The sequence below is a fragment of the Microcaecilia unicolor genome, chromosome 10, assembly GCF_901765095.1.
Source record: "Microcaecilia unicolor chromosome 10, aMicUni1.1, whole genome shotgun sequence".
Taxonomy (NCBI): Eukaryota; Metazoa; Chordata; class Amphibia; order Gymnophiona; family Siphonopidae; genus Microcaecilia; species Microcaecilia unicolor.
The window spans coordinates 207,103,512-207,127,520 of NC_044040.1; the positions used below are offsets into that span (position 1 = coordinate 207,103,512).

Genomic DNA, 24,009 nt, shown 5'->3' on the forward strand with positions numbered 1-24,009 from the left:
AAATGTAAAGAACAAATGGAGGAAATATTTTTTCACTCAATGAATAGTTAAGCTCTGGAACTCACTGCCAGAGGATGTGGTGGTAATGGCAGTTAGTATATGGGTTTAAAAGTTTGGACAAGCTCCTGGAGGAAAACTCCATAGTCTGCTACACTGTATAACACATTTTGCAAAGTTGTGTTTGGTTGCATGTTTTTAACATTTGATATGCTGATTCCAAAAGCACATTGATTGTACTGCTACAAAACAAAAACAAAACAAAACCACAAAACAATAAACCAAATTCTGTCAGGATATGAATTCACCATATTGGTAGTCTCTAAACATAGCATCAAAATATGCAGTAAACCCCACCCCCCTTGACCCCCAAACATGAAAATAACAATTTCCTTTACTACATATTACTACAATTAGTTAAAGTCAATACAATAAAACCAAATTACCCTGTTTAAAAGCAAGTTTTAGAATGGTTTTTCCTCTTGTGACTAGAGCCATCATCTCTAACCAAGCCTCAGATGTAGTCTTCCCATCACTGCTTTGATCCATCTTCCCCGATATCTGTTTTCCATTGTTTGAATATCCTGATGGAAATGCTCCCGACGTTCTTCACTAACAGCATCCATGTTTGGTCTCAAGAAATCCAAATGGGAGAGGAAATAGTGTAGCTTGAGTGGCATTCTGTACCCAAAACCTCTGTAGCTCTCAGTTCTTCAACCAGATCCTAGTAGTTTTCCTAGAAAATCACTAATTATTGTACTGAAAGCATTCCAAGCTCTTCTGTCTACAGTAATCATTACATCTTCCCACTCTTGAGGTGCCAGCATCAACATGCCTCTAGAGACTTTAGTTTAACACCATTGAATGTATTTGCTGAAATGTTTTGCCTAAAGATTCGGATATAACAAAAGAGAAGGAACGAAGTACAAACTAAAGTCCAAACAAAAAAACAGCACCACAGGCCTTTAAAAATGGAACACAGTTCTTTAATGAATGAGCCTTGACAAAAAGACCCGACACGGGCCGTGTTTCGGTGACTAGCACCTGCGTCAGGGGTCACAGTGATGATGTGGAAAACTTGGGGAATAACTCGAAAATATTCCTCTACAATATATTATTCCTTACCCCACGTCTCATATAGTAAAAGCTACAAAGCAAAAAGGCACTTTCACTTTCTGTATCCAAACGGATGATACAGAAAGTGAAAGTGCCTTGTTGCTGTTTTTTTTGTTTTGCCTGAAGACTCAACACTCTTACAAAGTGCTTGATTAGCCTCAACTTGACGAGCAATGGTGGAAGCACGATTTTATCCACTAGGATTAAGGAACTGTGCTTGATATTGACAACATTAAGCTGCAATTTGTCTCTCCATGGCCAATTTCTTCTAATGTAGTGCTGAGCAATATCTATTGTCCCAGAGACACAGAAAGAAGGATGCTTGGTACAGCTACAGTGTAACCCCAGTAGAAATCCTAACATCTTGAAATCTCTACAAACATCCCACCTGTATTCATCATATTTAACCTTTGTAACATCTTCATGTTCTGAATAATCTTCTTTGAGTTGAAAAGTGACCCACAAATATCAATAGACGTACATTGCTGTTGTGAAACAGCACTGTTTTGAGACAGCTTGATGAGCTTTCAATGAAGAGACACCATTCTCCTGGCCAATATTTCCTACCAATTTCATTCAACAGCGCAGAAACCTCAGCACAGTAACACAAAGAGGTGGATACTCCAAGGTTCGTGATACAGTCTTCACTCTACAGCAAAATTTGCTGTGGCTTGCTCAATGTAATGAACGTGAAAATTAGTGCCACATTAAAATCAAGGCAGCAATTTTCAGCTCAGCACTAGATTGGCAGTGACAGGAAAGTTGACATTAAAAAAACTCCCCCACATAATCATGCTGTAGCATGCATTAGCCCCTTACTCCCAACTCGACACCTCTTCTTGCCCAGCCCAAACATATCCCTGGTGTTTAGTGACACCCACCCAAACCCCACATACCCGACCTTTTTCCCAAATGTTATAAAAATGTCCTGGTGGTCTAGTGGACCCCTGGCTCAACTCCCACCTTCTGGCCCCCTTTAATATTTAAAAAAAAAAGTCCTAGTGGTCTAGTGAACCACTGGCCCCTCCTTCCCCCTTAAGTCCCCCCCCCCCCAAATCTCTGGTAGTCTAGCGGAACCCACACCCACCCCAAGGAGTGGAGTAGCCTAGTGGTTAGTGCAGTGGACTTTGATCCTGAGGAACTGGGTTCGATCCCCACTGCAACTCCTTGTTAAGTCACCTAACCCTCCATTGCCCCAAGTACAAATAAGTACCTGTATTTACTATGTAAACCGCTTTGAATGTAGTTGCAAAAACCTCAGAAAGGCGGTACGTCAAGTCCCAATTCCCTTTCCCTATTTGAGATTCTACAAGGAATGTTGCTATTCCACTAGCAACATTCCATGTAGAAACCTGCCCTTGCAGATCAGCAACACGGCCGCGCAGGCTTGTTTCTGTGAGTCTGACGCCCTGCACGTACATAGAACAAGATAGAACATAGATCAAGGGGCCCAGCAAAGTGAAATACTGACTATAATCCAAGAAGAAACTAAGGAGACTAATACCGACGTTGTTTAGATTGTAAGCTCTTTGAGCAGGGACTGTCCCTCTATGTTAAATTGTACAGCGCTGCGTAACCCTAGTAGCGCTTTAGAAATGTTAAGTAGTAGTAGTAGTAGTATCCACCTGGGAACAAATGATCTCACCTATAATAGCCCACTTGCAGCACAGAGAGCTTTTCAGAAGCTGGGGGAGGGGTTAAAACCTTTGGTATAAAAAGTAGCTTTTTTCTGAAGTACTACCTACATTTGGAACGGGAAAGACAAGTTTACAAAATACCAAGAATTTAAATTAGTGGCTCAAAGCCTGATGTCAAGAAGGTTTTATGTACATAGGAGGATGGGGCAATACATGGAAAAACAAAAGACTATTTTGTAATGATGGGAGGCATCTCACTGTGGCAGGAAAAAAATATCCTTGGTGAGAAATTCAGACAATATGTTCTAGGCATTTAAAATAGAAGGCGGGGGTGGCATATGGAGGCAGGTCACTTGCAGTGGTCACCCCCAGCTAAAGACAAGAAGGGACATTAGTAAAGAAAGCAATGAAAACAACAATCTTAGCAAATCACTTCTTACCAACACAGCTGGGAGACTAAACAAAAAACAAAATAAACAGAAGAACCAATCGGTTCAAAACTCTGATGCCCGGCTCGTCTTCCGCCAGGGTCGCTTTACTCATATTACCCCTCTCCTCAAGTCGCTTCACTGGCTCCCTATCCGTTTTCGCATCCTGTTCAAACTTCTTCTACTAACCTATAAATGTACTCACTTTGCTGCTCCCCAGTATCTCTCCACACTCGTCCTTCCCTACACCCCTTCCCGTGCACTCCGCTCCATGGATAAATCCTTCTTATCTGTTCTCTTCTCCACTACTGCCAACTCCAGACTTCGCGCCTTCTGTCTCGCTGCACCCTACGCCTGGAATAAACTTCCTGAGCCCCTACGTCTTGCCCCATCCTTGGCCACCTTTAAATCTAGACTGAAAGCCCACCTCTTTAACATTGCTTTTGACTCGTAACCACTTGTAACCACTCGCCTCCACCTACCCTCCTCTCTTCCTTCCCGTTCACATTAATTGATTTGATTTGCTTACTTTATTTATTTTTTGTCTATTAGATTGTAAGCTCTTTGAGCAGGGACTGTCTTTCTTCTATGTTTGTGCAGCGCTGCGTACGCTTTGTAGCGCTATAGAAATGCTAAATAGTAGTAGTAGTAAGATGAGACGTTCACGGAAATGTAGCTGGAAAGCGATGGTCACAAATGCTCCCAGTCCAAGCAACAAAGTTCATGATCTGCAAGCCCTGATGTTAGAGGCTTTGGTCGTGCATATCGCTGGTGAAAAAGTAGGGTAGAGATGGAAGGTTGTTTGGGGTACACCTCTATCTACCCTTTGCAGTCTTCAGTACTCTCCCCCCCCCCCCCCCCCCTCGCATGTTCTCTCTCTCTCTCCATGCTCATCTGCACTGTAACCCCCTTAACTTCTATCTCTTTTTTCCCTCCCGGTCCTTTTGGCAGCTGCACCATTCTCCTGGCTGGCTGCTAGGGTGCAGGGCAGGCTTCCTTTCTGTTGTACTGTTCATAGCCTCTGCTCCACAGTAGCCCTTCGTTTGGTTGGGCCCAACAGGTGGTTTCATGTGTCCTGTTGGATTCCATAGGCTGACAATGAAGCTGCTGCCCTTCCCACCTGCAGCTGAGCATACATAAATTAATAGAATGCTGCAACTCAGCCTGATGGGCTAATACGGTCCATCAGTTTTTTTTTACTTTTGTATAACTTACTTCATTTGAGGTTGCAAGCTACAGTTTGGGAACCACTGGCCTGGAATCTTATACATTGTAGTTATTGGGTTCTTTTGGAATGAATGTTGTACATTTTCATTTAGAATCTTATTTCAAAGAACATTTTAATGAGTTGACATCAATCTTTGCCAAACACTGTCCTTGATTACTGATTTAGCAATAACTTGCTTCCTCATTCTTTAATTTGTCTTGTGTTCCATCAGCAACAGCATCATTTTAATCCTACAGTTTGAAATAAAACACCTTGCAAAAAACACTGCATTTCATCATGGGTAGATGCGCGATATTCACGTTTTCTGTATGTGAGAGGGCAGGTCCCCAACTTTTATCTACCTACCACTGTCTTCACTCATGAAATATACTGGATGTTGGAATTCTTGGAAAGTGGAAGAAGTCTAGACCTTTTCACAAGAAAAAAAAAAAGCTTGAATGATACCATGTTTCTGGTCCAAATCCCAAACACACAGCTAAAGGTGGACTACTGCGCCATTGTAGAGTAATTGTTGACTGAGAAATCTGAGCTGCACAGTTTTGCAACTGAACAAGTAAACGTTTCACCTTGTGAAGGTGATTGGGATCATTTGCTGATATAGCGTTGGATTCATTGCCTGAACACCACGGAACCTACGGTTTTGAATGCCTCCTTTGAGTGGGCTGCATTCCTATGAAAGCTTGGCAACATTTTTAGGTTTGTCCTCTGTGATTGGGTTACCCTTCTCTGATATCTTCCTGTCGGCGTTTTACTTATTATTCAAGCACCATTTTGAAAATGGGTTGGTGTGAACATGTCCTAATACCACAGGAAGCAAGTAAGTTTTCAGGAACTGTGACCATTTAATTTTATCTTGTGGCTTTTGTATTTTTCCATTCACAATGCTATTTTTGCAGATGGCGATTTAGCATGTGCAATGGCACACTGATCATCAGTCTCCCTTGAGAAAGCCAGTGGGCAAAACGGATCCCCGTTAGTCTCCCTTGAGAAAGCCGGTGGGTGAAATGGGTCCCCCGTTGGGATTTAAAAGCTAAGTGCCACTTGAAGACTTTATTAAGGAAATGTTTATTCCGATATTTTGTTTTGCACTGCATATTATTATTAAGCACAGCACAGAAAGTTGAAGACAAAATGTTTAACAATTCGGGAAGTTTTTGGCCAATGATGAAGTGGTGATCCTGTTCAGTACTAGTGAACATTCAACTGAAAGCTCTAAGCACCACAGGTTTCTTTGAGGACTTTTCCTCCTCGCAATCTTTTTTAGTGAAAGTAATCAGAAGCACGATATTTAGACACACACAGGGGCCCTTTTACTAAGGCATGCCCAAAAGTGGCCTGCGCTGGTATAGGTGCATGTTTTGGACCTGCGCTGGTCCATTTTCTGAGCGCGCCTGGAAAAAAAGGGGATTTTTTTTTTAATGTGCCGGAAAATGGATGTGCGGCAAAATGAAAACCAGCGCGCGCCCATTTTCGGCCTCAGACCTTAATGCCACCCATTGACTTTGTGGTAAGGTCTCACTTGCTAACCGGGCGGAAAGCATGCAGCGCATGCCAACTGCCGATTACCACCGGGTGAGGGCCCTGAGGTAGAAATGTAAAAAATATTTTCTGTCGCGTGTTTTGGCCGCGAGCCAAAAAATGGAATAACCGCCCAGTGCATGCGGTAACCGGGTGGTAGTGCCAACTTGAAGCGCATTGGATGTGCGTAGGTGCCTACACACCTTTGTAAAAGGGACCCACAGTGTTTTGTTTGGAAGTGGTCCCTCGAAACTCAGACTGATCTTTCGAAAACCTACTTCAACATACAGGCGGACACCACATCAAATCTAAACAAAACACAAATTCAAAAAGCGATGTTCAACTGAGTTTATTTTCTGTTCTCCTCCTTCTGACAAATGGAATGGAAAACAATTTGTTCTTTACAAACTTATGCAGATTTGCTTTGGAAACTAACAGTTGTTAGATGTATATATTTCTTATCAACAATCAACTCCAAGGAAAAAAAGCAATAGACAGGGAATCAAACAGTGTTTTATTGTATGCAGGATAGGAGAAATGAAAAAAATAAAATCATTCAGGATAGTTCTTGCTTGCTAATCATATTTATGATAAAGACCTGTGCAACGGCAATGGAAGGCAGGACACAAAACAGCGTGAAATGAAAACATACAGGAAACTGATCATCCTCCAAAGTCTCTCTGACTAATCAAACAGTCATCTAGTGAAGAGAGAAAAAAAATTAAACGGTTTGCAGAAGAGAGGAGAACACGCCCATATTTTGTTTTGATGGAGGCTCATTTTTCCTAACATTTCCAGTCACCATACCCCTGTTCATATTTCACATGATTAAGGAAGATAAATTCCAACTCTTGTTCAGTTTAAAAAAAGAAAAAGAAAGAAAAATAAAGTTAGGAGTAGCTGGTAAAAAGAAAAATATACTTTTATATTTTTATATTTATATATATATATTTACCTATATGTACGTGTGGGCACGTACACAACTATGTAAAGAAAATAATTCCCATAGTTACAGAGTTTAAAGAAAGTTATTGTGTGTGTTATGTGTGATGTATATATCTATATATAAAACACACATACACATACTTTATAACAACAAAACAGGCAGTTCTCGTGGATAAAATATTTAAACCTGAACCCTAGGAATACACTCACAATTTTAGGCCCTAATTCTGAAGCTCTTCCTATTGCCAAAATGCTGATCATTTCATGTCAAAGGATTCAGCAGCAATAACGTCAATGAAATGATCGTTCATTAAAAATAGAAACTCCCATAAGCACCTATAATCTTAGTACCAGAAAAGTGAGGAGCAGTCAAGAAACCCATTTATTTTTTGCAGGACACTGGAAATAGTGTTGAATGAGCAAGATTAAAAACATTTTGAGCAATTATTCTGGAAAAAAAAAAAAAGAAAAAAAAAAAGACTAATATCCTTATGAATTTATGATAATGAATATATTCCTTGTGTAATTTTGAAAAATTAATGCATATATGAATTTGAAATTTAAAAAGCTCTCATTAACTGCCTGCAAAGAAAAAACTTTTGTCGTAAGAACAGAAGTATCTTTAAGAAAATTTTTAAAAAAACCAACTTATTGACCACACCATGCTATTAAAGTTAAACGTGCAAAGATGCTGACAATATACTAAATCATTAAGACCACTTTTGTTTTATTCGTTATGAAATCTTTTTTTAAAGAATGTATATAAAGCTTTTTCTGAAAATCTCTGAAATTCACTTTCCCTTAAACATTAAGGAAATTCTACCACATATTACCCCCCTTTCCCCCTTTAAGCTGGTCTGGCCATTCTACTTTTGATTTTGGAAAAAGCAAAATGGCAACAAACCAATGGTAATACACAATACTACTATCTGTTGAACTAAAAAGAGACACCCTAGTAACAGTGGCAGCAGGAACTGCAGAACATTAGTGGATAGGACGTGACCCGAGTTGCCATAAGCTGAAGGCAGGCTTCAGTGGAAGGGGGTAGAGTTGTTGACTGCAGCTGATGAACGCAGTTAGAAAATGAAACTTTTTTCGTTTTCATAACTTTTCTTTTGCTGGTACCCAGATATAAGGGCCAGACTGTTCTTCTATGATTTGTTTCACTTGGTTATAGATCTCCTCCAGTGTGTCTCCCTGAACAACAGCTGCAAGCAGAGAAAGAGAAGTTACAGACATACTGTACAAATAGACAATTTCCTTTACTTCTTACACCTAAATATTGAATTCTATTAAAATTATATTCCTGCACTACACATGGATTAGCCATCAATATAGATTATCTACAGCAGTGGTTCTCACCCTATAAGAAAGGGCCTGGACATGATTCATGGCAGGCTTGTCAACACACCTCATTCAGTACAATATTTAGAGTGAACATCCCGATGCTTTTTTTTGGAGGAGTGGCCTAGTGATTAGGGTGGTGGACTTTGGTCCTGAGGAACTGAGTTTGATTCCCACTTCAGGCACAGGCAGCTCCTTGTGACTCTGGGCAAGTCACTTAACCCTCCATTGCCCCATGTAAGCCGCATTGAGCCTGCCATGAGTGGGAAAGCGCAGGGTACAAATGTAACAAAAATAAAATAGATACTATTGGAGATTCTACATGGAATGTTGCTACTGTTGGAGATTCTACATGGAATGTTGCTATTCCACTAGCAACATTCCATGTAGAAGGCTGCGCAGGCTTCTGTTTCTGTGAGTCTGACATCCTGCACGTACGTGCAGGACGTCAGACTCAGAGAAGCAGAAGCCTGCGCGGCCACATTGGTGATCTGCAAGGGCCGACTTCTACATGGAATGTTGCTAGTGGAATAGCAACATTCCATGTAGAATCTCAAATAGTAGCAACAGTGGAGGAGTGGCCTAGTGGTTAGGGTGGTGGACTTTGGTCCTGGGGAACTGAGGAACTAGTTCAATTCCCACTTCAGGCACAGGCAGCTCCTTGTGACTCTGGGCAAGTCACTTAACCCTCCATTGCCCCATGTAAGCCGCATTGAGCCTGCCATGAGTGGGAAAGCGCAGGGTACAAATGTAACAAAAATAAAATAGATACTATTGGAGATTCTACATGGAATGTTGCTACTGTTGGAGATTCTACATGGAATGTTGCTATTCCACTAGCAACATTCCATGTAGAAGGCTGCGCAGGCTTCTGTTTCTGTGAGTCTGACATCCTGCACGTACGTGCAGGACGTCAGACTCAGAGAAGCAGAAGCCTGCGCGGCCACATTGGTGATCTGCAAGGGCCGACTTCTACATGGAATGTTGCTAGTGGAATAGCAACATTCCATGTAGAATCTCAAATAGTAGCAACAGTGGAGGAGTGGCCTAGTGGTTAGGGTGGTGGACTTTGGTCCTGGGGAACTGAGGAACTAGTTCAATTCCCACTTCAGGCACAGGCAGCTCCTTGTGACTCTGGGCAAGTCACTTAACCCTCCATTGCCCCATGTAAGCCGCATTGAGCCTGCCATGAGTGGGAAAGCGCAGGGTACAAATGTAACAAAAATAAAATAGATACTATTGGAGATTCTACATGGAATGTTGCTACTGTTGGAGATTCTACATGGAATGTTGCTATTCCACTAGCAACATTCCATGTAGAAGGCTGCGCAGGCTTCTGTTTCTGTGAGTCTGACGTCCTGCACATACGTGCAGGACGTCAGACTCACAGAAGCAGAAGCCTGCGCGGCCACATTGGTGGAATAACAACATTCCATGTAGAATGTCAAATAGTAGCAGCAGTGGAGGAGTGGCCTAGTGGTTAGGGTGGTGGACTTTGGTCCTGGGGAACTGAGGAACTGAGTTCGATTCCTGGCACAGGCAGCTCCTTGTGACTCTGGGCAAGCCACTTAACCCTCTATTGCCTGCCGCATTGAGCCTGCCATGAGTGGGAAAGTGCGGGGTACAAATGTAACAAAAAAAAAAAAAAATCTGATAATCTAAGGAACTGTAGTTTTCTAGCAGCCACCATATAAAGGGCTAATGAACTCCCTCTCAAATCACAAGTCAGGAACCTTGGAATACAGTTAGATTCAACACTTACTCCGATTCCCCAAATCCAAGCAACCTTCAAGAGCTGCTTCTACTACTTGCGACAGCTACGCTGCCTCTTTCCTTACATTGAGAAGGTAAATCTTATCCCAGTTGTGCATGCCTTGGTAACATGAAGACTGGATTACTGCAATGTACTATACAATGGTCTGACTACAAAGGGCCTGCACCAGCTCCAATTGATTCAGAATGCAGCAGGAGGTTGCAAGCGACGTGATCACATCACACCATTTTTGCAAAAACTTCATTGGCTACCAGTACAATACAGGGCTAAACTTAAAACTCTTATGTCTGATCTTCAAGGCCCTGAAAGGAAATGGCCCTGAGTATCTGAAGAATAGGATTATCCTCCACACACCACCAAGGACACTAAGGTGCTCTCAAGGACTTTCACTAACCACACCTTCTCCAAAAAGACATTACACGATGTGATACCCACAAGCGAGCCTTCTCCGGAGTAGCCCCCACACTCTGGAATGCACTGCCTGAAAGGCTCCGCTTAACACAAGACTAGCTCTACTTCAGGAAGCAGGTGAAAGCTTGGCTCTTCAACCAAGCCTTTAATGGAAGAAGTAACTAATTTGTTAGTCTCACTCACACACACACTACCAATTATAATGTTCTATGAACCTGCTTATAATCGAACGAGAAAAACGCCCAAGTTCCGACCTAAATCGGGAGATGGACGTTTATCTCACAAAACCGAATAAAGCGGTATAATCGAAAGCCGATTTTTGGACGTTTTCAACTGCACTCCGTCGTGGATGCGGACAAAGTTGATGGGGGCGTGTCAGAGGTGTGGCGAAGGCGGAACTGGGGCGTGGTTATCTGCCGAACAAAGATGGGCGCATTTCACTGATAATGGGAAAAAAGTATGCGTTTTTAGCTAGAATTTAGGACACTTTTCCTGGACCCTGTTTTTTCACGAATAAGGCCCCAAAAAGTGCCCTAAATGACCAGATGACCACTGGAGGGAATCGGGGATGACCTCCCCTGACTCCCCCAGTGGTCACTAACCCCCTCCCACCACAAAAAAATGATGTTTCACAAATTTTATTTTCACCCTCAAATGTCATACCCAGCTCCCTGGCAGCAGTATGCAGGTCACTGGAGGAGTTGTTAGGGGGTGCAGTGGACTTCAGGCAGGTGGACCCAGGCCCATCCCCCCTACCTGTTACAATTGTGCTGCTTAATGCTTATTAGTCGTCCAACCCCCCCAAACCCACTGTACCCACATGTAGGTGCCCCCCTTCACCCCTTAGGGCTATAGTAATGGTGTAGACTTGTGGGCAGTGGGTTTTGAGGGGGATTTGGGGGGCTCAACACACAAGGGAAGGGTGCTATGCACCTGGGAGCTCTTTTACCTGTTTTGTTGGTTTTGTAAAAGTGCCCCCTAGGGTGCCCGGTTGATGTCCTGGCATGTGAGGGGGACCAGTACACTACGAATCCTGGCCCCTCCCACGAATAAATGTCTTGGATTTATTCGTTTTTGAGCTGGGCGCTTTCATTTTCCATTATCGCTGAAAAACAAAAACGCCCAGCTCACACATTGTTGAATAAAACATGGGCGTCTATTTTTTCCCAAAATACGGTTCGGTCCGCCCCTTCACGGACCCGTTCTTGGAGATAAACGCCCATGGAGATAGGCGTTTTCGTTCAATTATGCCCCTCTATGTACTGTGTTGACATTGTAAGTAGTATATGATGTCATACTTTGTATTGTTAGTTGAATATTTTTACTGCTGTAATTGCCTATTGCTCATGTTTGATCTATTCTTACTGTACACCGCGCCTTGAGTGAATTCCTTCAAAAAGGCGGTAAATAAATCCTAATAAATAAATAAATAAATAATTCTGAGTAGCCTGTATAATTCCAAAGTATACACCCACCATTAAAGTGTGAATTCCATAGCTTACTTTCAAAGTCTGCACACTAACAGCTTCCATGTACTTTGCTATTTTTGGGGGTGGCTGGGGAATTTGCAGGTGGACTTTTGAAAATCAAGTCTATACATGTGCTGTTTTTATCTCTGACTTAAATGTGTGCTTGCAATCTGACAAATTATTCCTGCTATTTATCCAGGCTCAGAACTCACTAAAACTCATGACAACGGGATAAGGTTTTGTGATTTGTCCTATGATTCTGTCATAGCTGTAGAGTCTTTTATTTAAATCAAAAAGATTAGTAAACAGAGCTCTACATCAAACCAGTGGCGTAGCCAAGGGTGGGCTTGGGTGGGCCCAGGCCCACCTGTAGCAGCACACCTATGATGTGGCCGGCAGAGATTTCCAAGCTGAAAACTCCCAACAACTGTCCCTCCTGCATACCTTATAAATAGCAGATCTTCGCCTGCAGGAAGCAGCGACTGATACATACTGCTTACACCGGCCCCAAAGCCTTCCCCTCTGACGTATTCCCACCTATGCGGAAACAGGAAGCTGCATCAGTGGGAAGGATGTGGGGCCTACATGAGTAGTGTGTATTAGTTGCTCCTATGGGATGGGGTGGGGTTCTTCTGCCCACCCATCTTGGGCCCAGGCCCACCCAAAATTGGTTGTCTGGCTACGCCCCTGCATCAAACAGCATAAAAAATTAAGAAGCGAGTCAAACCAACACCTGTAGGTCACTGCCCATATTTCAGTGAAACAGAGAAACCAAATATGTCAGCCCAACTGCCAGCTCTGTTGGTGCTGTGGGTTCTTGAGCACCCCTTATATTGAGAAAACTCCTTGTGTTCAGGAATGTGTAATTTCCATTGGGTTTAGCACCTTCAATCATTTTTGAAAAGTTGGCTCCTACATATGCCAGCATGTAAGAACCAAATAGCTCATCTAATTCACTCATTTTCCCTTCCTGGTACAACAGGCACTGAGTCAAAGCTCCCTCTGGAGGGAAGGGGAGAGGGGGGAAACCTATCTACTGTACTTAACCTGCAATTTGCCTTGAGCACAAGTGTGGAAAGACGAATAATTACATCCAAATCCAGTACTGTAGAAGAAACTCTGTCCCTGACTTTGCCTTCACTTTCTTGTGGGTAAGGATCCACCATATTTATCCTACATTTAATCTTGTTACAGTTTTTGTCTCTATGTCTCCTGGGAGACTGACAAAGCAGATCAATCAGTGATATGGTTCAAAACTTTATTTTCAGAGATTCGCCCGAATCTCTGAAAATAAAGTTTTGAACCATATCACTGATTGATCTGCTTTGTTTGTCTCCACGTTGGATTTTGCGAATCGCTTGCCATCTTGTTTCCTGGGAGACTGATCCATATATCTATCACCTTTTCTGAGAATGCATATTTCCTAATGTTGTCCTTCAGTCTATTGTCTAGGATCTTTCTATCATGATTCCTTGTTTAAAAAACTTTCTTCCCACTGAAAAAAATGCTTGCTTTTTGGACAGTGGCAAGATGGTGGCATGAGCAGCGTGGCAAGAGGCAGAGTTTGAGTTAAGCGGAGTTTTACATCTTTTCCTCCATTTCCTTCGCTAGTCATGCCACATACCACGCATAAGCGAGTGGTCTAGCCCGAACCTCCTCTCCCGCTCAACAGATGCTTGGTCGCTTCTCCATAGCAGCCCCCCACAGCTTCATTTTCAAATGAAGGAAACCTCAGGTATGAGGGGGGCATGATGAAGTTAAGAAGAAATAGGCTTAGGAGGAATCTAAGAAAATACTCTTTCACAGAAAGGGTGCTGGATGTGTGGAATGGCCTCCCTCCCGCTGGAGGTCGTGGAGATGAGGACTGTGTCAGAATTTAAGAAAGCGTGAGGCAGGCATGTGGGATCCCTTAAGAAAAGAAGAGTTAGTGGTTACTGAGGATGGGCAGACTGGATGGGCCATTTTTCTCAGTGGATGAGGGTGAATAGTGGAGTGCGCCAGGAACTGGTGATATTCAACATTTATGGTATAGCAGAGAGAGGGAGCGAAGCACAAACCGAAAACAGAAGAACAAAAAAAGCACCAAGGGCCTTCAAAAAAAAAAAAAGGGGGGGGGGGGGTAGAACCTTTAATCATATATGTCGATGAAACAAATCTAGAATGGACCCTTAATCATATAATCATATATGTCGATGAAACAAATGGACCCATTCTAGATTTGTTTCATCAGGTATGGAAGAAAGTGGGATGTCTGACCACGGAAATACAAGACCTGGAGAGATGGATCTTAAAAATACTTGTTTATTGTGAAGGGAAGGATAAGGGTTTTGAACAGATGGAAGTGGAGGGGGGAGAAGGAAGGAGGCTCAAGAGCCGAGGGAGACAGAGCAGAGCCCTACCTTTAATCATTCCTCAGAGAGAGAGAAGGGAAAAGGTAGTGCCCCCTAGAAAATGGAGGTGGGAGAAGGACTACATTTCCCAGCATCCCCGGGGAAAACCCTGTTATAGGGATTATTGGCCCCAGCATTCCCCGGGAGAAGGCTCTGACAAGGCAAGCGAGGGGCACCTGGAACATAATCAAGTAAGAGAGGAACAGCCGCCCAGGGTGGAGGAGAATGAGCCCATGGACTGGCAGGCTGCTGGAGAGAAGGAGCAGGAGGCAGGCTCTGAGGAACCCATGGACCTTTCTGCCTGGGCTCATGCCTTGAAAGCTAAACTGAAAAGCCAGGTGAGCTCTTGGTGTCACAGCTCGGCTGAAAGTGGAAAGGGGAAAGGTCACGCGGGAGGAGGGTCAGTGAAGTAATAGAGTGACCCAGAAAGGGGGGGATCTTTTCCTCTTTCCCAAAAGAGTTCAGGCTGTGTTCCTTGAAGAGACTGAGTGTCTGAACTGAGTGCTAAGGCATTAAGCACTGTGGGTTTTGAACTGTTGCAGAAGCCCCGTGGGGGTGGACAAGATACAGGGATTCTTTTTGGGGTGTGAAGTTGGACTACAGAAGAACCTATCTGTGGAGACTGTTAATTTGGCTCCAACTGATTTGTGCAGCAGCTGGAAGGGGACGTGTTTATGTTTCTGCGGTACCTGGGCCCTGACAGAAAAACAGGAGCAACTGTTTTGAAGGGCTGCAGGATTCCTTTTGAAAGTTACTGGACTGTGAATCCCTGACAATAAAGGAGCTTGGTGACTTTTACCTTTTTGGAGTTTATTTTCTTTGAGCTCTGCCCTGTGGACTGCAGTGGGCCGGGAGGCTGAGTGGCCAGGGTGGAGGCAAGATCCCGAAGACCCTCGGGCGGAGGGAAGGATCTTTCACATTATTGATGAAAAAAAGACTCGACACAACCGTTGTGTTTCGGCCGTTAGGCCTGCATCAGGAGTCTCACTGGACGTGTTCCGTATAGTGGGTCTCAGACATCGTAAATCAGCTGATGCGTGCGTTGGGAAACACTTAATGTGATAATCTATGGAGTGGGTCTTTAAAAAGACCTTTATGAAAGAACTTGCGCGTAAACAAACAAAATGTCCGCCTGAAGCATTAAAAAAAAAAAAAAAAGGTTCTACCCCCCTTTTTTTGAAGGCCCAGGGTGCTTCTTTTGTTCTTCTGATATTCAACATTTATAAAAGATCTAGAAATGAGAACGAGTGAGGTGACTGAACAGTTTTGTCTCATCAGCAAATTTAAAGTTATTAAAACGCATGGAGACTGTGAAAAATTGCAGAAAGACCTTAGGAAATTGAAAACCTGAACATCCAAATGGCAGGTGAAATTTAATGTGGACAAATGCAAAGTGATGCACATTGGGAAAAATAATCCAAGTCATAGTTATCTAATGCTAGGTTCCACCTAAGGAGTCAGTACCCAAGAATAAGATCTAGGTGTCATCGTGGACAATACCCTGAAATCTCTTACCCAGTGTGTGGCAGCAGCCACAAAATCAAACAATGCTAGGAATTATTAGGAAAGGGATAGAAAATAAGACAAAGAATACTAAAATGATTCCGACCTCACCTTGAGAATTACGTGCAATTCTGGTCAAAATAACTCAAAAAACATATAGCAGAATTAGGTTCAAAGGAGGGCGAACAAAATGATTAAGAGGATGGAACTCCACTCATATGAGAAAAGGCTTAAGAGGTTACGGCTCTTAAGCTTGGAAAAGAGATGGCTGAATAGGAATATGATAGAGGTCCATAGCCGCCGAGGTGGGGGGGGCAGGGGGGACAAAATTCCCCGGGCCTCCAAGGGGGGCCCGGTGCCGCAGTCCCACCCACCCTCCGTCGTCGACCGACAGCCCCCTGCATTGAAATCGCAGTCTCACCTCCGTGAAAGCAGCACTGCAGGCAGCAGAACGCCTCCCTTCGGCCCTCCTTCCCTCCCTGTGTCCCGCTCTCGTCTGACGTAACTTCCGCGAGGGCGGGACACAAGGAGGGAAGGAGGCCGAAGGGAGGCGTTCTGCTGCCTGCAGTGCTGCTTTCACGGAGGTGAGACTGCGATTTCAATGCAGGGGGCCCGGCCCCGTGGCGGACGGAGGGAGGGAGCGGCGGCAGCGACCTCGGGGGTGGGGGGGAGCAGTGGCTGCGGCGATCTCGGGGGGGGGGGTGACAACCTCAGGGGGGTGGAGTGGGGGAGCGGGGGGGGGGGGGGCCTTGCCCCGGGCCCAGCCCAGTCTCTCGGCGGCCCTGTAGAGGTCTACAAAATTCTGTGTGGTGTACAAAGGGTAAACGTGAATAGATTGTTTATTCTTTCAAAAAGTACTAAGACTAGAAGACACTCAATAAAGTTATATGGTAATACTTTTAAAACAAATAGGAGGAAATATGTTTTCACTCAACAAATAGTTAACCTTTGGAACTCATTACCAGAAGAATGTAGTAACGGCGGTTAGCATATCCGGGTTAAAAAAAAAAAGGTCCATAATCTGCTATGGACACAGAAATGGGAAGCTACTGCTGTCCCCGGGATTGGTAGCATGGAATCTTGCTACTATTGCGGATTCTGCCAGGCACTTGGATTGGGCACTGCTGGAAGCAGAATACTAGGCTAGATGGACCATTGGTCTGACCCAGTATGGCTATTCTTATGTTCTTATACTGCAGATCAATCACTGATGATTTGCACAGAGTACGGAACCTAGCATTTCTCCGCATCTTGACACAGCTTTGTCACCCTGATATCGTCTTGACATGATTATCCCAAGATCTCTCTCCTGTTTGTTTTACATCAGTACTTTATCCCACAGGTCCCATTTTATGCAACGAGACATAGTTAGTAATAACAGTAAGATCAACTGTCTTAATGGTAGCTCATGTTGATAACTCCCCACCCAACTCAGTTTATCACCCTAGGTTCCATTCCCTAGGCTGCTCACCCTTACTGAAACTCGAGTATAGTATCTTCAGGGCCTGCTCATGGTTTTATTGGTAAACAGAATTAATAACATTTGTTGGACATGATCTGCTCCCTCTGGAAAAACTGCCTCAGATTCTGTAATTTATTGGATACAAGATGTTCTCCTATCCCTTTTTAGGAGCTGAATTCAAACTGGCTGGACTGTAGGCAGCATCTTTCTCCCTTCACCCACTTATATGAACAGGCATGACACCTGCCCATCACCAGTCCTCTGGAACCTCTCTTGTTTCCATGAGACTGAATTGAAAACAGCCTCTCCAAATCATCCTATATAATAAAACTCACCCTCAACGTTCTGAGGACACTGACGTCACTGTCAGGTCCTCCGGGCACTTCCTTCCGGTTCGAAGCCTTCGTGGTAGCGAAGCCACCGAAAACACTGTGTTGGGGCCCCGCGTCAAACGTGATGACGTCGAGGGCGGAGCAATGGCGTCAGTGGCTTGCCAAGGACCGCAACAATGGCGGACAGTGCCTTCAGAACGGCGAAGGGGTGAGTAGGGAGGGGGGGAGGTTCGGAAGGAAACCGTGCTAGCACCCGTTTTATTGGCGCAAGAAACGGGCATGTTTTACTAGTCTTAAATATACCTAGAAGGTTTCATCCCCCCTTTCCTGGCCTCATTGCCTTGTTTATGTTCAGTACTGTTAGTTCCAAGCAAATTCTCTTCTCTGTAATACATCTTTAACAAATGAACTCCTAGCTGTAGTCTTTTTTTTTCAACACAAACCTGTGAAATGCTCTGTGAATTCTTGCTCGAGTTTCATAGCTCTTTCAAAGGTCTTCTTGGCCTGCTCCTCTATTAACCGTTTATTCATCTCCCTGTAATAAAAGAGACATTATGGATACATGGAGCTCAGTAAGACTTGTTTCCTTAGAAACGTAATTTCATTAAGCCTTTTAAAATCACAGATATGGAGCTTCTGCTATAAGGCTGGGAACATTTTATCATGTGAAAATCCAGACTAACTATCTTTCCAAAAAATAAAACCGATGAATCCACTCAACATGACACAATATGGCATATCAATTTATTTTCCTTTTGAAAAAAAAAAAAAAACAGGTTCTCTGAAAGACATTTATCTGTCTCCATTTTCCTACTGCAGCATAAGAACATATGCACTTTTTTCATTCTTCACCAATATATCTATAACCCCAGGACATATCAGTAAACATATGCTGAGATGGCTGTCCAGGATTCTGCATTCAATTCACAAAATCGGAGACATCCTCAGTACCTGCCTTTAGAGTTCAAACATCTTCAGAGGCCACTGGCTGCCTCGTGATGAACTCTCAATTAGATGATTTTACCTCTGGGGGACAAAAACACACACAAGGACAAGAATGGACACATTATAATCGACACATGACCTACCTTATCCAGTCAGGTATTACAAAATGCATTCTATTTACTGTCCCTCTATTGCAATCTTTCCTGTGATTCTACACATGGGTGGATCTGTTCAGTGACATCAAACCTCTTTAAGATATTATAGGATGGTTAGAGTTAGAGGATGCATTAACAAAGAGAGATAAGGCAATCAGTTTTGTTGATTGGATGAGATGGGTCATGCGTCCATCAGTGTCCGTGGGTTTTTTTTCCCCATCACAAGGCTTATTCTTAGTGAAGCGATTTGAACCCTGAGGCAGGAACCGAGCGTGCTGCAAGATGACTCATTTTGTGCCTAGGATGTACAACGCTGGATGGTCACCTCAGTATATGTTTACAGCTAAGCTCTTGGAGTTGCATAATTAGTGAAGACCGAACACACAAATGATTTTATAGAACACTCAACCCCACCAAATTAAGCGGCACACTAATGGGGCCATCATGGTGGTAATGCCAAAATGTCCAGAAAAAAAAGCACAAAGGGTTCTCAAGAATGAAACCAATACACTTTATTAATGACCAGACACGGGGCGTGTTTCGGCGTAAATCAATGCCTGATTCAGGGGTCCTTGGTGCGGAGGAGGATGCCTAGAAGTTAGATTTTTGCATGAAACATGGCCCATATCAGGTCATTAATAACTACTACTACTTATCATTTCTATAGCGCTACTAGACATATTTAGCACTGTACACTTGAACAAGAGACAGTCCCTGCTTGACAGAGCTTACAATCTAATTAGGACAGACAAACAGGACAAACAAGAGATAAGGGAATATTAAAGTGAGGATGATAAAATAAGGGTTCTGAACAAGTGAATAAGGGTTAAGAGTTAAAAGCAGCATCAAAAAGGTGGGCTTTTAGCTTAGATTTGAAGACAGCAAGAGATGGAGCTTGATGTACCGGCTCAGGAAGTCTATTCCAGGCATATGGTGTAGCAAGATAAAAGGAACGGAGTCTGGAGTTAGCAGTGGAGGAGAAGGGTGCAGATAAGTGAGTTTTACCCAGTGAACGGAGTTCCCGGGGAGGAATGTAGGGAGAGATGAGACTGGAGAGGTACTGAGGAGCTGCAGAGTGAATGCACTTATAGGTCAATAAGAGGAGTTTGAACTGTATGCGGAAACGGATAGGAAGCCAGTCATCATTTCTGTATGTGACTTGAGGAGAGGGCTAATATGAGCATAACGACACTGGCGGAATATGCACTGGTTCCATTCTTGAGAGCCCTTTGTGCTTTTCTTCTGGACTACCTGTGCTGTGTACTTTGCTCCTCTCCGTTGCATGTTACTATAATGCCAAAATGGACATATGATCAAGGTACTTGATCATGTCATGAATATGGGATGCCTCTATATCTTTGTTGTTAATCCAAATTGTTCCTGTTTCACTGAAAATCCTAACATCAGAAAACCAGAGCCAATGCAGAAACACACACACAAACATACACATACTGCAAAAACAGCAGCTGGAGGAGAAACTGACTTTCAAGCATACTTTTTCATAGAAAATTATTGCACTGAGCTTATTTGATTACTACTTAAAACACACCCATTTTAGTCTAAGTCATACAGAAATGATTTCAGGGGGTGTCACCTATTTAAAAATAAGATTAGGAAAAAAAAAGACTTTTCCCTTAAACTGCTTCAATGAAGTTTTTGCTAAGCGTGAAAATATTCTCCAACTACAAGGCTGAAAACTATATAAAAGTTTGTGTAATTTTGGAACTAAGTATAAATGATCTGAGATATATCTGGTCAGGATTCAGAGTTAAAGCCTTTTAAGAGCTTAAAGAAAGCACACTCTTCTAAATATTGCTGCTTAAGAACATAAGCATTGCCATACTGGGACAGACGGAAGGTCCATCAAGCCCAATATCCTATTTCCAACAGTGGCCCAATCCAGGCCACAAGTACCTGGCAAGATCCCAAAACAGTAAAATAGATTTTATGTTGCTTATCCTAGAAATAAACAGTGGATTTTCCCCAAGTCCATCTTAATAATGGCTTAAGAACTGTTCTTTTAGAAGTTATCCAAACCTTTTTAAAACCCTGCTAAGCTAATTGCTTTTACTATATTCTCTGGCAATGAATTCCAGAGTTGAATTACAAATTGAGTGAAGAAATATTTTCTCCGATTTCTTTTAAATTTATTACTTAATAGTTTCATTGCATGCCCCCTAGTCTAGTCCTAGTATTTTTGTTAAGAGTAAACAATGAGCAACTCATGGCAGACAAGTATAGTTCAGACTCATTAGCTCCATTCATCACTGGAATCTTTGTTTTTCTGTCCTTCCCTCCTCTCAACTTTTCAATCTGAGGCAAGAAAAACTGCTTCAGAAGTTCAGATATAAATGGCTGGGTGGACTTTCAGTTTGACTAAGAAAGGAAATGGAAGAGTTATTTTCAGAGGTAACAGTTTTGACAAGGTTGCCAAAATCTCTTATGAAAATCACCTCAATAAAGAGGGAAAAGAAAGCTGGAATTTGTTCCTACCTATTCCCTTTCCTCGAGTCCTGCTAGACCAGTGCAGACAATACCTAAGGGTTATGTCCTCTTATTAACAGATAGAGGCAGAGACTAGAAGATTCCAATGTCATAATCATTACAACAGGTGATGCAGCCAGGAAAATTCCAGTGTGCTAATTGAAAACCCAGTCAATGGAGATGCCAAAATTAAGTTAAAAAAAACAAACAAACATAAAAAGCCCCAAGAAAACCAAGTTAGAGGCTGACCGAATTTCGGTTTTGGCACCGAAACAGACCCGAAATCTGGATTAAGCTGAAATCAAAACTCTTTCCCTCCCCCCGCCCGTGATCCCAAAAGAGAAGCCAGAGTGAGTTTCAATCAAAAATTTATTCAGCAAAGAATGTCCTTAGCTAGGAAACAGGGTGCTCTTTGTTGAACACATCCTTTGAGACTAATTCTTGCTCTTCATTTGTTGGCGTTATTCTTTCGTTTTTTCCTTCGTGGAACTACAGCACCCGCCTCTCTTTCTGTGTGAAGATCCCAAAAGACTAAAATAAATTTCATGCGTAAGGGCTCCTTCACGGAACAGCAGCTGCCCACTGAGTCAAAGGTGGTACATAAGAGTGGGCTAGGACCAGATATGAGCCGGCAGAACTGTTGGATAGCCTGAAAAAACTTCCTGACTCCTGATCCATAATGCTAATGCGTTCAATTCACAATTGGAACATAAGAGGGAGGGGGGAATAGAGCCTGGGGGAGGGGGGGAGAAAAGTCTGAAAAACTTGTTGATGGCAATTCATAATTCATTCGCGCCACTGTTTGGTGCAACTTTGCAACACTGTGTTTGGAGTTATCTGGTTGCGTATATAAGGCTGACTCATCAATAAAAAATGTTGAAACGTAAAATAAATTTCATGCTGCCTGCCACAGGAATAAGAGATGGATTTTTTTTCCCCCTCAAAGTCCACCTTAATAATAGTTGATGAACTTTGCTTCCAAGAATTTGTTCAAACCTCTTATATAAACTGTGCTACACTGCTTTACCACATTCTCTGGTGATGATTTTCAGGAACTAGGCAGACTTCTCCAGTGTCACGGGAATGGCAAAGACAAATCAGGATTAAGTATGTGTATTTTATATCACACTCATATCAAATGCTACGAGTGCGGATGATACGTATGTCAATTGGGGTGGGTGGGGAGGGGGGGGGGGCATATCAAGGTTGAAATTACCAAGTAAAATGTTGTTAGCTAGCATCATTTTTTGGATTGTTAATCATGTATTGACAATGAATGTGACTATGCTGGGGTCACAATTTAACCCCCCCCACACACACACACTTCCAAGATTACATCATATATAACTGCCTATGTGTGGAAGGCAAACTGCTGACTGTCAATTTTGATGCCAGTGTTTAATTATGGAGGAGGGTAATCTGCATGGACAGGCAGGTGCAGCTCACTCATCAATTGTGTTTACAGATCATTTATAAATATGTTGAAAAGCATTTTTCCCAGTACAGACCCCTGGAAAACTCTATTTACCCTTCTCCATTGAAAATATTGATCATCTAACCCTACTCGGTTTTCTATCTTTTAATCAGTTCTTAATTCACAATAGGACCCTGCCTTCTATCCCATAACACTAATTTCCTCAGGAGTCTTTCATAAGGTACTTTGTTAAATGCTTTCTGAATATCCAGACACACAATATCAACCAGCTCACTTCTATCCACGTTTATTCAGGCCGTCAAGAAAAATAGCAGACGGATGAGGCAAGATTTCCCTTGGCTAAATCCATGTTGGTTTTGCCCCATTAATCCATGCCTATGTACACGTTCAGTAATTTTGTTCTTTACAATAGTCTCTACCATTTTGCCAACTCTGGAGCCCTTTTTAAAAATTGGCATTATGTTGACCACCCTCTAATCTTTAGGTATCGCACTTGATTTTTAAAGATAAGTTACAAATTACTAATAATAGATGTACTTTTTTTTTCTTTTTTTTAAAAGTGGTGCAGAGCTTGACATCCATTTGAATCCTGCCCCAGCAAAAGAAGGATCAGGCAGTGCCAATACCAGCTTATTTTCTCTGTGTGATCTCAGCAGCACACAGTGCTTATTTAAAGTTCACTACTCATGCCATGGGGCAGTCTCAATACAAAAGTCATGCACCAGAAGTTAGCTCTAAAAAGAGACATGTTAAGTGTCACATTTAAAGCACCAATCATGCTTTTGAAGCCAAGACATTAGCAATCACTGTTTAAAAAGGACTTTGATTAATGTTTACATTCACACTGACTACCTTTACATTTCTTTTTTTTTCTATTGTCTTTATTAAATAACTTTATGGCCTTGCTCTCTTTCTCTTTCACAAACGTTTTACAGATTTTACATAGATGATGCCGGTCCATGCAGTCTGACCAAAAAGATAAATTCATAGTATAAGGTATGATGTTATATCCAGCATCCAAAAAAGGAAAATTCAACAAATATATAAATTGAAAAAAATAAAATGGTCACTCCAGCACCCAGCTATCATTTATCATAACAAAGTTCACAAAAATGTTTAAAATTTGTTTTAACAAAATGAGCTATCAGCCTTCCTAAATCATCTGTTTTAATGCAGTTGCCATACTAATTCCTCTGTTTCCAAAAATGAAGGGGAGGGCCATCACCACTTCCTGGTTTTATGCTTATAAATACCATATTTTCAAACCTGCTATTGCCACCTGCTGCCTCACATTTCAGAGTTTCAGGCGTAGGTGGTGCTTCTGATACGTCAGTATTCCTTCTGTTTCTCTCCTTATTCCAAACCAAGAGCACATCTCTGCCTCTGCTATAAATGGCTGTTACTTTCCCCACAATCGAGGGTTTAAAAAGAAATAA

At 42.6% G+C, this 24,009-nt stretch overlaps 1 protein-coding gene across 11 annotated transcripts in view; it reads right to left on the reverse strand.

Annotated features, from left to right (window-relative positions):
* Positions 1–6,258: 6,258 nt before the first annotated feature.
* The window catches only part of DLG1 (discs large MAGUK scaffold protein 1), a 337,516-nt gene continuing 319,765 nt past the window's right edge, over positions 6,259–24,009 (reverse strand). For all 11 annotated transcript variants that reach the window (XM_030216925.1, XM_030216924.1, XM_030216923.1 and 8 more), the window contains 2 exons: positions 17,998–18,089; positions 6,259–8,077 (listed from right to left, as the gene is read on the reverse strand). In XM_030216925.1, the coding sequence (XP_030072785.1) occupies positions 7,971–8,077; positions 17,998–18,089 (199 nt within the window). In that variant the 3' untranslated portion in view covers positions 6,259–7,970. The remainder of the gene's footprint in view (positions 8,078–17,997; positions 18,090–24,009) is intronic.